The 15,565-nt window shown below is 47.9% G+C and overlaps 1 protein-coding gene across 1 annotated transcript in view; it reads right to left on the reverse strand.

Moving 5' to 3' along the window:
* IGDCC3 (immunoglobulin superfamily DCC subclass member 3) overlaps positions 1-15,565 on the reverse strand; it is a 100,309-nt gene that overhangs the window by 36,840 nt on the left and 47,904 nt on the right. Inside the window, exons 3-4 of the mRNA XM_064388719.1 lie at positions 6,417-6,561; positions 3,614-3,744 (exon numbers count right to left, since the gene is read on the reverse strand). Of these exons, the coding sequence (XP_064244789.1) occupies positions 3,614-3,744; positions 6,417-6,561 (276 nt within the window). The remainder of the gene's footprint in view (positions 1-3,613; positions 3,745-6,416; positions 6,562-15,565) is intronic.

Raw genomic sequence — 15,565 nt, forward strand, 5'->3', positions numbered from 1 at the left:
CTGCTGAGGAGCTTTCTGAGAGGAAACTCCTCTGACTACTGCACCCCACTTTTTCCTACCATTTTCCTGCAGGGAGAGGATGCATCCCATTGCACTGATACAACTGTGACATATTTGCTGCTCGTGATACAATCACTAATCCTTTATTTGCACTGTAGTAGCACCAAGTGGCAGCAACCAAGAATAAAACCCATCATGCAAGATGGATGTAGAGATCCATAACAGAACAAAATCCTGGCGCAAGGACCCTGGACACAACAACACAGGCACAAGAAAGGCAAAATGACAGCATGGGACAAAAACATCATCCTGTGTTATGTACACCACAGCTGAACCCACATCTCCTGAGCCCCTAAAAAGTGCCTTATCCCTGAGCCAAATGTCCCAGCAGCCTTTAGTCAGCAGGAGAGGAGGAAATCCAAGAGATATTCTCAGCTCTCCATCAGTAAACAGGAACACTGAAAATCTTTCATTAGTCTTCCTCCCTGTCTCTGATGAGACCTGGTTATACTCCAGAAATGCTGAGGTCAAAGCAGTGCTTAAGGAATTCCATCAATCTTACAGCTGCTGGCAAAAAAAAAGCTCTGTACACCTGCAAAGAGAAATACCTGGGCTGGTCATCTGCCCCCGGGCAGGAGTGGGGCACAGGGAGGGCTGGGGAGCACAGCCCTGGCTGGGATTTGCCAAAGGGATCAGCCCACACTGACTCCTGTGCATGGACTTCCCGATGTTCAAAAGGCTTATTACAGGGAAGTGATCCACCAAAATCTATCTCCAGGGGCTTCTCTCCAAGAAAAACAATTCCTTCCTGCACTTTTGAGTGTTACCCTTTCACAGCAGCTCAGGGGCTGGAATCAGGGCATAGCAGGGGGATTCCACCGTGGTCCAAGGGCAAGCACAGATCAGAGCAGCTCGTTTGTTAATTGTTCCTACGGGGGCTAAGCAGGGAGCGATAAAGCGACTCCAAGCTTGTGTGTAAATGGGCAAAATCCAAGAAAAATCACCGTGTCAGTGTGACTTAAGAGCTGACTTTCTCACTAAATGCATTTCACTGCAAGCCATAAAATGCAGATTTTTTTGATGAGAACCAGAATGCACAATAAATTCATATGACCGGCTGGTTAACCCCAAGAGATCTGAAAAACAATACCTTCCCCTCAGTACCTCGGAGTGCCTTTAAAACCCATGTAGATTTATTGTTCTGAATCACAATACTAAATGTTCACGCTTAGAATAATACGGTATTATCAGCGTATTATATAGCGATTTCAATATTTCAAAACATGGAGAAATGAAATGAATTGTCCAAGGTCACCCAAGAATATCAGGAAACGGGAGCCAAACTCAAAGCAGAATTTATGAAACACACTGCTTTGACAATAAAATATTTAAATATCATGCTCTTTGATTTCTACTCTAAGTCTTAAATAGATATTCAGGTTTTTGAGTGCAGATTCAGCTCCCTGAGTTTGGGCAAATGCTGTCCAACTCTGGAAGTGGCATTTCCACCACTGCTCACCTTCGCCTGCAAAGGCCATGCAATGTCCCACAGCTTTGCTGCTGAGCCCACCACCCACAGCAGTGACAGCTCCAGGCCAGCGGGGACTGGGACACAGCAGTCACATGCCAGCACCGCACAAAGGGACCAACCATGTCCCAACATCAAGGAGGAGGTTTCCTTCTTCAGTCAGACCAGCTCTTTGATGCAGGGTCAGGAAGGAAGGAGTGATAAAATGAGGGACTTGTGGCAGGCGAGTGCTGCTGGAGCTCAACAGGATTCAGGGCAGCATGGGGATTTATTCTGAAAGGGGAAAAGGCTCTAATGATGCCCGTGGTCCCCAGGGACTCTGCCAGCAGCAGTCACAGTGGGGATGGGGATGTCCCCAGCACTGCCAGCAGTGACAGGCACTCCAGCAGGGACAGGAGCATTGCCTGCCAGATCTTGATCAAAAGGACAGCAGCAGAGAGAGCCGCAGCTCACACTGGAAAGGTGTCAGTGCAGAGAGGCAGGCAGTCCCCTCGGGAGCAGCTCCACTGAGCAGGCACTTGAAAATAATCAATCAGCAGGACTGGAAGACATCTCTGTGCTGCTCACTGCCAGCAGCCCCGCCACCTCCGCCAGGCAGAGGCTCCTTCATCCCCCACGGGCAGCCACCCTCCTCCTCCTCTCCTGCCGGGCTGTGGCAGTGCCCTGCAGGGCACAGGCTTCCAGAGACCATTCTCACCCTCTCCCTTCTCCCTCCCAAGCCGGGGCTTGGATTGGAAACCTCAGGGAGGCAGACCTGGTGCTTCTCTGCTGGTGAAGCAATGGCTGAAGCTGCTGCTCGGCAGGGAAAAGCAGGAGCCCTTCTGCCATCATGAAGAGCAGAGAGACTGTTCCCTTCACCGTGACACAAGAGGGAGGTGATACAAAAGATTTGCAAGAATTCTGCTTACCCCATCATGCCTAATGCCACGTGCACAGCAGCACTCACATCAGCTCAGTATTTACTGACACAACACCCACACCAGCAGAGCAATGCCCCGTGCACCTCTGTGGCTCACCACAGCCTCTGCTGCTGTGCCAAAGCCCAGAGTTCACATGCTAACACATACCTGCTGTCCTGATCTAAGAGATATTTGTGTGTTCTTAGCAAACACCACAGAGCATAAACCTTTTCCATGGAGGTTTAACCCAGTGCAATGAGTTTTCCATGCAAATGTCCAGTTACAGCAGTGCAGGCACTGAAGCATGGTCCAAACCCTTCTACAAACACTTACACATGGTGTCCATATTCATCATCCGACTGCTTTAAGGAGGAGAAAAAGCCACAAATGTTTCATGGACAGGAAACCTGGAAAATATCCATCTGCAATGAGGGATGGTCAGATGAGAACAACTAGAGCTTTCTGCCCTGCGAGGAATCATAACTCAGGCCAGTAAACTGACACAAAGAACTTCACCACATTGATAATTTACGGCTCTTTATTCCCTCTATGTGGCTACTGTTTGCATAGATCAAGCAAACAGAGAAGTAACAGGCACCCAAAGCTCCCAGGTCTTTCAGAACGAGTTAACCTGCTTTCTTTCCATCAGAGTTGACATACACAGCATCACTCTTCCCTCGGTTTCACCCCATTTCACACGTGCTGCTTTCTTACAGTCAGCACAGGCTAATATGACACTTGGTACAGGTGTTAAGTCTCTGCTCCAGAACCACTGGCCAGGCAGTGTTTTGGTGGGTGATGGGAAGCTGTGAGATGTGTGCTGGAAAGCCTCCAGCTCCTGGGTACCAGCAATTACATGTATGTGATGGATAGGAGCATCACAACTCAGGGGAAAGACCTTTGGCTGCATGTAAGAAAGAACTCAGAAACACCCACTCAAATCCTTGGAGAGATCTCCCTTGCCTGTTATCTCCAAAGATTCAATCTCCATTTCCAGAGGGAATCTAGGATGTCCCGCACCAGAGGGGGTCTTAAAAACTAACAATCCAGAACAAGGAAGGTGTTATGGCAGGACAGAGGAATGACTCTCAGTGAGTTAGCCTGAAGCTCTCTTAAACTGTCCTGGTCCAGAACAGCAGTGGGAAGAAGACAGGAAGGCAGCCAGGCCAGCACAGCTGGCACTAACCTGACACGGTGAGCCGGGCCTCCCGGCTGAACTTCACGTTAGCAATATTGGTGGCAACGCAGTGAAATATCCCACTGTCTTCTGCCCTGAGCCCCGTTATCTGGAGAACCCCCTTGGGAAGCAGCGTGTACCTGTGGAAGAGAAAACAGAATCAAAAGCTTGCAAAGCAGGACACGATGTGACAGCAGGCTGCACACCCATCCAGACAGGGCAGGCTGGATCCCTGCATCCCAGTGCAGAGGTGTCAATACCACCAGGATGTCAGCATTCCTTTGGGCTGAGCCCAGGCCTGCTTCTGCATCAGTTCTTACTTTTTTTGGATACTTGGACCTCTGGTCTTCTTCTACAGGGATATAAAAGAAAATAATTTATCTCCTGATGCAATGAGAAATGGTGATTTTTGTTGGAAGGCTACAAAATAGATGCTTCCTATTTAACCTGTGGAAAAGCTCTGGCAGTGCATTTGCATGTGAAGACAGGTGACATTAGAGTTATCATGACATGGGAATTATCACTCATCAGCTGAAGCACAGTGACCAAGGACAGGCATCAGAAACCTGTGTTCCACCTCCCCACTCCAGGTCCAGGACTCAAATCTGTATGACCTTAAAACCTCAGATGCATGAAAAGGTATGTTAAAATAAATATTGAACAGGCAAATGTAAACATCAATAAATATTTTATATCTTTAAACACAGGCACATTTAAATCATGCGTGCATACACACATATATGTACACATACATTACAGGTTGCTTGGCAACCACTTGTTTAAATTGGCTGGTAGTAAGTCATTACAGTGTGATGAGTTAATAATCCATTTCCGTCCGGAAGATGAGGAATATCTTTCTCCATATCAGCATATGGTTAAGTGCCTATAACCTGCTCCCTGCGCCGGGTTCCAAACGTGCGGCTCCGTGTCGGTGGCAGCATGACAGCAATCAGTTCTACACGGCCCCAAGTTGATTGCAATCTCTCTGGGACTTTAAAATGCCCATTGTTTTGGATGAATTATACTACAAGAAGCCTTCATTTTTGTTAACAATCTGCCCACAGCATTAGAAGATTCAATTCCAAAGCTATTATTCTGCCTTCAAAGCCTCCAAGTGCAAGACTCGGCATACAAATTTATATACACTTTATACGCAGAAATGCACCAAGCATGATTAATGCAGAAATCCAATTCAGTTAGAGAAGCAACTCTCATCACCCAGGCTGTGGTGTCAGAGATTAATCTACTGAGCTGACAATAAAAAACTTCCCCAATAACTTTACTCCTACAAAAAGCCAAATCTCTTCAAAATCAGAACACGAATATAAGGAAACTGTTCCTAGGCTACATCCTCCAGGGCTTGGGCAAACTCCCTTCCCCAGAGGAGAAGCAGCAGGAGCGAGCACAGCTTGGACCTTTCTGGGTTGGAGAAAGGTCTTGGCTTCTCAGCCTTGGGGTTCCCCAGCCTTGGAGAAAAGAAGTCCTGGTCACATTTAAATTCCTGCCACATTTCTGACCATCTCCACAACTGTGTCCCTGGGCTCAAATGCAAAGGACCAATGATGCATGAAGGACTTTAGGGGAACTTCACCTGTCCTGCAACATCCCACTGGGATGCCACAAGGCATCCGGCACAGTTCTCCACCCCTTTCTTCTGCTGGTGCCACCTCGGATCAGTGGCTCTGCTCTACCACATCCCCAGTTCAGCACCTGTATGAGTAAGAAGCCTTCAGAGGAGATCAAGTTCAACAAATCAACCCTGTGCTGGGCTAAAAAAAGCTTAGCTGAAAAATGCAAGGAAAAACAAAACCTGACAGTTGTAGTTTTCCACAGCAGATTTGGGCCTCTTGGGTCCTTCTACTGTGAGTTCACTGCCACTCTGAGAAGGTCAGGCATTGTTCCAGCCCTCGTGTTTTCTCCTGCCTCCAAAGAGCCCAACCACATTCTGCTGCAGAACTGACATTTTTAAGAATAGAGGCTTTCAGGAAAATATTTACAGCTTCCTGGTTTCGCCCATTCCCGAGGCAGGGATGTCAGCCCGTGCTGGAGGTGTGCTGTGAGCGATTGTGTCGCGCCGCTGGCTGTGCGGCTCCCGAGCTGCGGCCGGCAGCGGGCACGCGTTTCCTGCCAGCTGTGCCGCGGATCAAACCCTGCTGAGGGACGTTTCCGACGCGAAGGGAGCGGCCTGTCAAACTCAGGAAGCGGCGACGTGCCGCTCCAGGTCTAGGCTGGGAAGGGAGGCAGCTGGAGTTTCTCTTTAGGAGGCTGTTTGGGAAATGGCAGCTCGGGGTGCTGTGGGAAGCGCTCTGCAGAGCTCCCCAGTTGCCACACATGAGGGAGTCCACCTGGCAATAGCAGCCACAGTGAAATTCAGCACTTGCAAGAGTCCAGGACCCATATGGAAGATCCTAAGTCATGAATCTGTCTCAGAAAGAAGTTACACAAAATGGAGCCATGGAGGGATGCAGGATGACAAAGCTATCCAGCTCTTTGAGGCTTGCTGGGCAAATAAACTGGAAAATAAACCTGGAGCAGGGTTGATCAGAGACAGTCAATGCAAGCCCTTAAAAATCAGCTTTATCTACCTCTCCTGGGAAATGCCAGTACTCCTACAAGGTGTTTGGCCAAAAGGAGAACCAAACCAGAAAAGCCACAACACACTAAACAAGAGTCTTCCATGGTGGAAGCACTGGCCAACACCCCTAGCCCAGGTTAGTTGTGTCCAAGTACAACTGTGGAAGCAATAGAAAGTCTGGCCATCTTTTTTCCAGCTGGACAAAGGTCAGCAGCACATGGCTTAGACATGCCTTACCTTTCGTTGTCTGTGTTGACTGGCATGCTGTTCTTATGCCACAGGATGACTGGCTCAGGCAAGCCGTGGATCTGGCACTGGAATCTTGCTACACCGCCTTCCTCCACCACTGCATTCTGAGGGTGGATGTGGAAGTCAGACATTGCTGGAAGACAAAAAGAGAGACAAAATTATTCACATGTGAAGAAAGATCCAACAACTGGAAGATGTCAACAACTTCATGTGACCTAGAAACAACACTCTTATTTCCCACAGAATGCAAATGGGACTATAATGTAATGTAACAGCAGAAGGCCAGCTTACAGCCTAACCTTCTGCATGGAAAAACAAGACTAGTGGGAAGTTCTTGGTATCCCACCTGCCTCTGCACACTGAAATGATTGGCTCAACCAGAACAGCAGACTTTGCTCCAAGACCCTCATGGTCCCAGCAAGGGCTGCCGGGGCAGTGAGAAGCACAGACACTGCACTGGCACTTATCAGAGGCCATTCCCAACAGCTTGAGCAGTCTTTGGATCCTAGTCCACATCAAAAGAGAGATGGATTCTTTCTGTTGCCATCAGTGTTTTATCTGTTGCAAATATGTTCTGATATGTACAGCTTGACTCCTAAACTCATGCTATTTAAATATCTCCAGCAGAAGAATGCCAAAATACCCTAGTAAAACATACAGCCCTTGATTTCCACCTGTTTGCAGGTGCTCCAACTCACTGCACACTCTGCCTTCCAGCACCACAGCAGGAACAGCCACATGCCCAGGTTGGGGAGCAAAAGGATTCAGCCAAAAAAGTAGAGCAGCTGCCAAGAGCTCAGCAAAATGAGGCTTTTGGGGCTGGGACTACCCAACAGCAAATGATGAGCCCCAGCATGCCCACGCAGGGTGAGCACAGGCCAGCCTGTTCCAGCAAGCCACAGCTGTAAGCACCGTGTGGAAACACTCTGGCACGCTGTTAGAGCTACATAAATAATACCGTAATCATTACTATTAATTAATTGGAAGGTGCTGCCTGTTGACTCCGCAATAAACATATTCAAAGCTAATAAACATCCCAGTGGTTATTGAGCTCGTGATTCATTTAAAGTGCTGCATCCACAGGAAGGTCTCTCGCATTACCATACAAAATAAACTCCAGGAGAACCCCCTGCTCTGCTGCCCCAGCCTGATGACACCACTCTCCCCAGCAAGAAAACCTCGTCCCCTTTTACATGCATCAAGTGCAATGACTGTGGGTCTGCCAAGGAACAAGCTGCCTGTGTGTCAGGGCAGCTTAATCACTCATCTGCAAACTGCGGTTGGGCTCAGGCAGATGGGAGATGGCCATTAGCAATCATACATTAAATATGTGTTGCATTAACCTGCGCTGCTCCCACAACCACCGCTCTCAACCCGCTGATGGCAGATTTGTTAAGCTGATGGAGTAACACGCAGCAAAGCCCCAGCCCTGCACAGTTGCAGGGTTGGGAAGGTTTTGTAGGTATGAGGGTGGGATGGGCAGCCAGCCCCATGTCGGGAGCCAGACTGGGGAGTGGCTCTGCAATGTTCCAGCCAGATGGCGACACACCAGCACAAGGTGAAAGATCACGGAAAATTGTATTTCTCTTTCCCAAGATAAAAGCCAATTCAATTATCCTCTCTGGTATAGGATTATAGGATGGAGCCCAATGGTGCAATGGCAATTTACCCAATTCATATAGATTTAGCCTTGAAATGACACTGATCATGGCCCAGAGCATTCAGACATGGAAAGGAGCCCAAAGGCTGCTAGGAGGTCTCTCATCACCAGGTGATGCCACTTCCAAGGTGGCAAGGGATGCTTCAAAAGATGGGGATCCAGGGGTGCCTGCAGCAAGGGAGCTCAAGGGAGCCTGCAGAACATTTCAAGGCTGGAGACCCAGACCAGGGTGAGCACTTTGTAAAAGTCAAAGCTTATGGACCCTCACCAAGGAATGAATCCAAGTATTACTGAGAATGACACAAAGCTCTCTAAGAAAATTTTTTTAAAAAACAGGGATTCAGATGCCTGTAGGAAAATTCCTTTCAAATGTACAGATGCTCAGCACTGAGGTTTTCTAGTGGTTGACAGGGTTGATAAAAGAGGGAGGTGTGAATGAGAACAGCCCAGCACAGACTTCGCTCTGCTGGCTATGGAATTCATCGCCATTCCTTTATTTCAATAATATCACCTCTTATAGGTAAAACTGCAGCAATAACCTCTACTCTTAAAGACACCAGTATTAATATTTATCATGAATAAAACATGGCAAGTTATAAATAATTCAGTTATGAGGATGTTAAGTAAAATATTACTCTTCAACGACACTATAATGTGGCTTTGAAGCACAGTTTTATGTTAAATGCCTAGGAAACACTGTGACCCTTGCCAAGACCAGCTGGTTTGCAGAAGATGCATTAAAAATTCATGCACTGAGCTACAAAATGCTATTTTTAAAACAGGTTTACGAGTTTATTTACAGTTGCAGAGACAAAAGACTTTTGGAGCATCTCCTGTAAAACAGCAACAAAACTTCAATGTGAGTGATTGTTGAGTTTTGAGCCTGGGAATAAATCACCACGGAGAAGGAGAGGAGAGGGACAGGAGCTCAACTGCTTCACACGGCATTGCCTCAGGAGCTAAATCTCTGCTGACCCATGTGAGGTTTTTATATATGTCCCAACTGACTGTAACAAACTCATGCAGCAGAGTGCTTGCTCCTGTTTGTCACTTGTCTTCCCGTGGCAAGCAGCAGGCCCCCGTTACCAGCCGGGCGCTTTTGTTCCAGCCACCAAGGAGAAGAGCTACACGTCAGCCCGGGTGGGGTTGGCCAGCAGCCAGGGAGCTGCAGCTCATTTCTATGCTAATGGCTATAATAATTTTAAAAATAAATACATGCAATCACAATATTCACCCGCGAGCTCCTAAGAGGGGAGGCACTCACTAATCCATCTGGCAGCGGTCTCTGCCATCCAGCAATGCAGCATCCATGTGCCAGCGAAGGGACTGGTGCTGCCCCAGGCCTTTTTTATCATCATCAGAGGGGTGAGTGCCATCCTGTTTCCATTAAACTTCCCTCTGCCATCTCCTTGTGTCATCAAGCCATAAAAATAACATAAATCACATGCACACTCATTGCTCCACATTAATGCTCCAAGCTGTGATGTCTCAGTGCTTCTGCTATCATCCCACTCTGGATTTTGGCTGTGGGACACAGCAACTGCCACAAGGCACAGAAAGACAAAATTAGGGCTTACAGCAGACAGGGAATGGTCCTGGCAGCCCTTTGACACTGCAGGCATGGAGGAGCCTCCTCCAAAAGATGCTGCCCAGGGCTAGATTCAGATTGAATGTTGCCTGTCTACAGGCACACAGACACATGAAGCAGAAGAGTTACTCTTCTTCTCTCCTTCCCCTGTGTTACATAACTAAGGACATCAACTAGGATGATGCTGGATCACAGGCGAGGCTCTTCTATAAACAAACCCCCATGCCTGGGATTGCCCACCACTTAACCCCCACTGGGATGCAGTCCCTGAAGGCTTGTCCTATGGACACAGGTGAGCAGCAACTCTCATCTTCATCCATATTCATGGAGGATTCATCCTGGGGTCTCCTCTAATCAAATCACAAGCACTTTCTCCATCCCAACAGGCCTGGTGGAAAGGCCAATGGAATAAAAATGAAAATAGCTATCGAGTGAAATTTTCTCTACTCCATAAAAAACTAAATTGAAACCATTAGTGGCCAATCCTTTTTTGCTCAGTGCAGCATTAGTGCTAAGCCAGAGATTGACCTAGATTTGATATAGAAAAATAAAACATTAACTTGGTATGTCAAAGCAAATCCCAGGCCTTTAGAGTCATTAAAACACAAACATTGTGCAGGCACAAGGAGAGGAGGAAGACTGGAAAGGTTCCGTGCCAAACATGGTGTTAGGAGAGCATTTGGGAAGGCCAGCTAGTTCTGCAATCAAATTGCCTCTTGACTTTAAATTACTTATGGGGAAACAGAGACCCAGGCTGGCTCTGACACAAGACGATGCTGGGGAGGAGTGAGCACCCACACCACCACAGATGCCACACAGTCCACAAATAGCAGCACACAAGTGAAAATCTTTTCTTCACATTTCTGCCACCAACCTGTTAAATTCAGACCTTTTGCAATGGAGGCATGTGGTTAAAATGTCTCTCAGTTAACAAAGTATAAGGAACAAGAGTTTTATGGGGATGTGCCTCCAGTACCTGGGCTTCCAGATGCTCCTACCAAGGAGAGTGGGCTTCATTATCTCCGTTACAACTGAGGAAGGTGAAATCTGGGAGGTAAAATATTTGCCCAGAGCAGAGAACAAGCCATGGGCGAGCTGATCCCTTTCCAAGATTGGCTCCATTCCAATGACAGTGAGCTGCTGATTTTTGTGCTGAATTTCTCTACATACTAATAAAATTGAATTCCTCCTCAGGTCAGCAGAAGTCAGGGTTGTTTTTTAAAACACAATGAACACCATGCCAATTAATGCCAAACCTGAACCACTCTCAAATCAGGCTGAGAGCTCCAGCACAACCAACCTTCAGTATCTGTGAGACTCACAGAGCACCCAACACCTTTTCTTGAAAGCCACCAGTGCCGAGGCAAGCAGAGAGATTAAATTTTCAATTCCCTTTTGGCTTAAGAGACCTTCACCACTAAATCAGCAACCTGCCAGAGAACATTCTCAAAGAAGTCAGCAGGTGAAGGCTCTGCAGACTTATTTGTCCCCTCCTCACTCTGGAAATGGAAGATTTGCCAATGAGAAGGAGCCGGCACAAAAGACGGGTGGTATGTGGACACCACAAATCCCATCCTCTCCTCTCTTCCCCCTGCCTTCAAACAGCAATGCCTGCCCAAGCCTTTAAGAAAAAGACACTGAATCTTCTTTCTATACATTTTTTTTTTTAAGATGCATTTTTATAAAGCTAAACCAAGCCCACGGCAGGCCAGCCCGGTGGCTGCTCCAGCTGCAGAGCAGGCTCTGCGCCTGCGAGCCGGCCCTGCGTGTCTAATGATGCTATTGTGCCAGGTTGTTGCTGAACTGCCATGAGCCCAATTTTGAATGCAAGTTGCTTTGTGCATAGTGAAGCGTGAACAACAGCGCCGCCCATTTATCTATTTAATTCTCCAGGAGTAGCAGGAGCGGGGCCCTTCGCTCACATCTAAAGGGAAGAAAAATCGCCTTTCTCTCCGCTTTGGAAAGGGAGGGAAATATTAAAGAGCAGCCGTGCCTCTCCCAGCACAGAGGAAAATCCTCTCTGCCCCTGTCCACTAATCATAGCGGGGAAAATCCCAAATCTCTATTGTCCATGCTGAGCCTCAGATCTCAAAATAATATGGCTGCAAGACTCAGGAGAGTTTGAAGCAAGGAAGACATTTTAGAGGAATGTAGTTCATTTAAGAGGAACCAAAATACCTGGTGAGATAAAAGAGGGAGGATGAGCCACCTTGGTCTGTGCAGAGGTACAGGGAAATGGTCAGCCCTGAACACCTTGTATTTGGAATATTTGTAAACAACATTTGCTCTTTTGCTTTGGTCGTTGTTTTCTCCCCCTGGAGCTAACAGGATGGCTTAGAGCATGAATGGAGGATGGTGCAGGCTCTGTTCTCTCTGCATTTTGCATCCTCATGTCTCTTGTTTTCACCCACAATCAAAGCTGACTGGAAGAATTTAAAATAGGCTGAGAAGACAGCACATCATACAGACCTCTCTAGCTGAGGAACAAAGTCTCCACCTGGCCTGTTTTCTTCTCCTGTCCCAAGCTCCTGGGACAGGGATGAAAGGGAGACAACAGAGATAATGCCTCACAGTGGGACACAGCAGCTGCCCACGGGAGGGAACATGCAACAGATATTTTGCAAGAGGAGTAGGGGGGGGGAAATCTACTACCTCATGACTCAAGTCAACCAGGAGGCAAATTTTTGTCTGGTCTGGGACTGTGGCTTCTCAACTTTCTGCATAACAGATTAAATGACTGTGAGCCAAATCCAGCTCAGGTCACCTCCCCGCTGCATCGCAATGAACAGCCCTGATGGACGCTACTGACCCATGACTTATTGTTGGGTTTGCTGCTTTCAGAAGCAGAAAAAAGCACAGAGCCCTGTAGGGGCTGCTTCCGCTTAGGGATGATAAATATCCTGTGAAAGTAATGAACACATCTTCACTGCATGCAGAGCAGGGGTCAGAGGGAACATCCTCAGGAGCCCCTGGTTGCTCTATGCGCCCTGCATGAGTGAAGGAACAAGCTGTGAGGAGGATGATGGGCTCTTCCTGAAAAGGTCCCTATAGGGTGGCACCTGGAAACCCTCTGAATGCCTGCACTGCAGCTCCACTCCTCTTCCTGAGCTTGACTGGATGTGCTGCTCATTGCCAGCACACCCAGCCTCTCCTGCACAATCACAGGTGTCTCCAAACCCATATTCTAGTCCTAGAGAACTTAGTATATTCATGGTATTTATTATAGCTCACTTATTGGAAAATTAACCATATCACCATCAGTTGTTGATGCAGAGGTACTCTCTTGTGAGCAAGAAAGATTTTTGACTGGATAAATGCCTCCACACATAGAAATAAACAGGGACCCTATGGCCCAAGGACTGTTTTATACTGCAGTATCTCACCATTTCTATAAAACTCACAAAATGCTGCATCTCTAGAGAGAGACTGTTCCCACAATGTTCCAGCACAGCACGTGAGGGAGCATCCCCAACATTCAACAGCCCACCACCCCTCTTTGTCTTACCTTAGGGGAGCAGAGAGCACCAGGGGAGCTGCCGATGCCAGAGGAAACCCTTGAGAGCATCTGGCATTTGCCACGCTCTCCCTCGTGCAGCAGCACTGCCCAAATGCTGCCTCCTGAGACCCAAGACCTACTATAATGTGGCTGCAGCCAGAAATCATCCCAGCCTGGAAGCAAGAGCAGGGAGTCCCTGTGTATCAGCACAAACACCTTTTCTGAGGTGCAGCGAGAAACCAGGGCTATCTGAGCACCCTCACACCTTTCCCATAAAGTCACTGGTTATTTCAGGACAGGCACTAAGTGCCACCCATGGTCACAGCCAAAATCCAACATCATCCCTCCCTTGAGTACCAATAGCACACTCTACCCAGGAGGCAATGCTGCTCCTTATAAACCACTTTGAAAGATGCATCTTGGCAATCCCCTGGATCAAATTTCTCACTTCCCTCCACACTCAGAGCACATGGCAGCATCCCATCATGTTACCTGCTACGCCAAGCAGCACAGCAGACAGCCCAGGGTGGTTATCCATCTTCCAGCACCCTCTTGTTTTGCAGGGGGATCACTAATAAACAGCCCCTTTAGCGCTCTCAAATTGGTTTCAGGGAGAGAAGAAGTTGCTGGCGAAGAGGGAGGCATTGCTGGGAGAGACCTTTATCAGGGAGCTCTATTGCAGTAATTTTTCAAGATGAAATTGCTCTCCGGCTCATGACAGCATTTAGTGTATCCTGAGGCGACCATTTGTGAAGCCAAACCTGTGGTCCTGCTGCCCTGCTGCTGGAGGGAAGGGGGAGTATTAAATGTCATAAACAACTCTTAATTTGCCTGGGCAGACTGCACATGGGGCTGGTGATCCTGCAGTGCAGGAAGGGGTTATCTGTCAACTGCAAGGGTGATGTTGGCCAGGCAGCACTGGCTACTGTGACACCTGCCCAGAGGTACAACACACCACAAAGGGCTCCTGTGCTTTTCTGGGGTGACTTCTCAAGAAACCCCAGCATCACACAAGGCTCCTCCACCCCAAAGCAGGGCTCGCCTCCAGCATCACAGAAGATGTCCCCTCCTGTTGCATTCACAGCAATGGCTTCTTCAGGACTTTCCTCTGCAGCACACATTCGCTCCTTGCAAAACAGCAATGATTTATCCCACTCAAGTGCCCCTGCAGACCCCTGAAGTAATGAGAAAATGAAAGGCAAGCTGTCCACAAGCCTCTGGGAAAGGTTGGCTCGACAAGGGCAGAGCAAAGCGTGCAGTATGCTGCCAGCAGGCAGGTCTCATGCCAGATTCCCATCCAGAGCTCCTCGTGTTTTTCCTACTCTGACACACACAATTAAGACAAATTACATAGTTACCATTTTGATTTGTTGCACAATACCGATGTTTTCCATCCCTCTCCCAAATATTGATGGAGACAGTAAAAGAGGAAGCTCCCACACAGCTGGTTTTGGCCCTGGACCACTTTGTTTGCAGCCAACTCCTTCCAATATCGAGCGCGGGTGGACGAGCAATCCTGCTTTTCATCAGCTCAGAGAGGCAGCGAGCCAAGCAAGCACGAGGTGTTATCCTCAGCAGCCCTCACAACACCTCTGAGCAGAAACATCCCTGCTCAGAGCTCCCTGAGCAAAGCCAGCAGCTTCCCTGCTTTTTTGTGCTCACAGACGAGCGCACACTTTGTTTTGGCATCTCCGGAGGCACTGGTGGAATCCGTAAAGGTGAAGGCAAGGAAGCTTTTCATCACGACTGCCCACGGAAATGCCATCAGCCTCGCTTTCAGACAGGGAGCTGTCCTGATTTACAGGCTAATGAATTTTAAATGAGATGCATTTTTTAATTTTTTGTTGTCAGCCCCCATTTTTCTGCCAGCAATCATTCCAGTAATAGCTTTAAATTTTCAGCATCTGTTTTTACCAGCTCTCTTGTAATTAGTTTACTAATGTATTTCACTGCGCCTTTGTTATTTTCAGAGAATTACTTCATTCCCAGCTATCAGAGATAGTGCACTTCAGTCTATAAGGAGTTTGGCCTTTGTTCCCCCGTGGTTATTCACATGGGGGAAGATGGCTCAGTGAATGACAAGCCTTTCTATCACTACACATTCTCCATTTAATGTCTTTATACTGGCTCATTAATTACCACAGAAATCTCCTTTCCAAATGGAACCTGTGATTTATAGAAGACTTGGGCAAGGTGCCATTTTTATCGGGCCGACAGAAAACAGCACCAGCGCTGGCAATTCACTCTTCATTTTCCCTCCTGCTGCAGCAGGGTCAGCCCTACTGAGGTGGGAGCTTTGCCTGGGCAAGGCAGCTCAGTGAGTGCTCAGTGCCACTGAGCCATGGGCATCACGCTGCTCTGGCTTGGCTGGGATGGCCAAGCCCATGGCAAAT

The sequence above is a fragment of the Passer domesticus genome, chromosome 14 (assembly GCF_036417665.1).
Source record: "Passer domesticus isolate bPasDom1 chromosome 14, bPasDom1.hap1, whole genome shotgun sequence".
Classification (NCBI taxonomy): Eukaryota; Metazoa; Chordata; class Aves; order Passeriformes; family Passeridae; genus Passer; species Passer domesticus.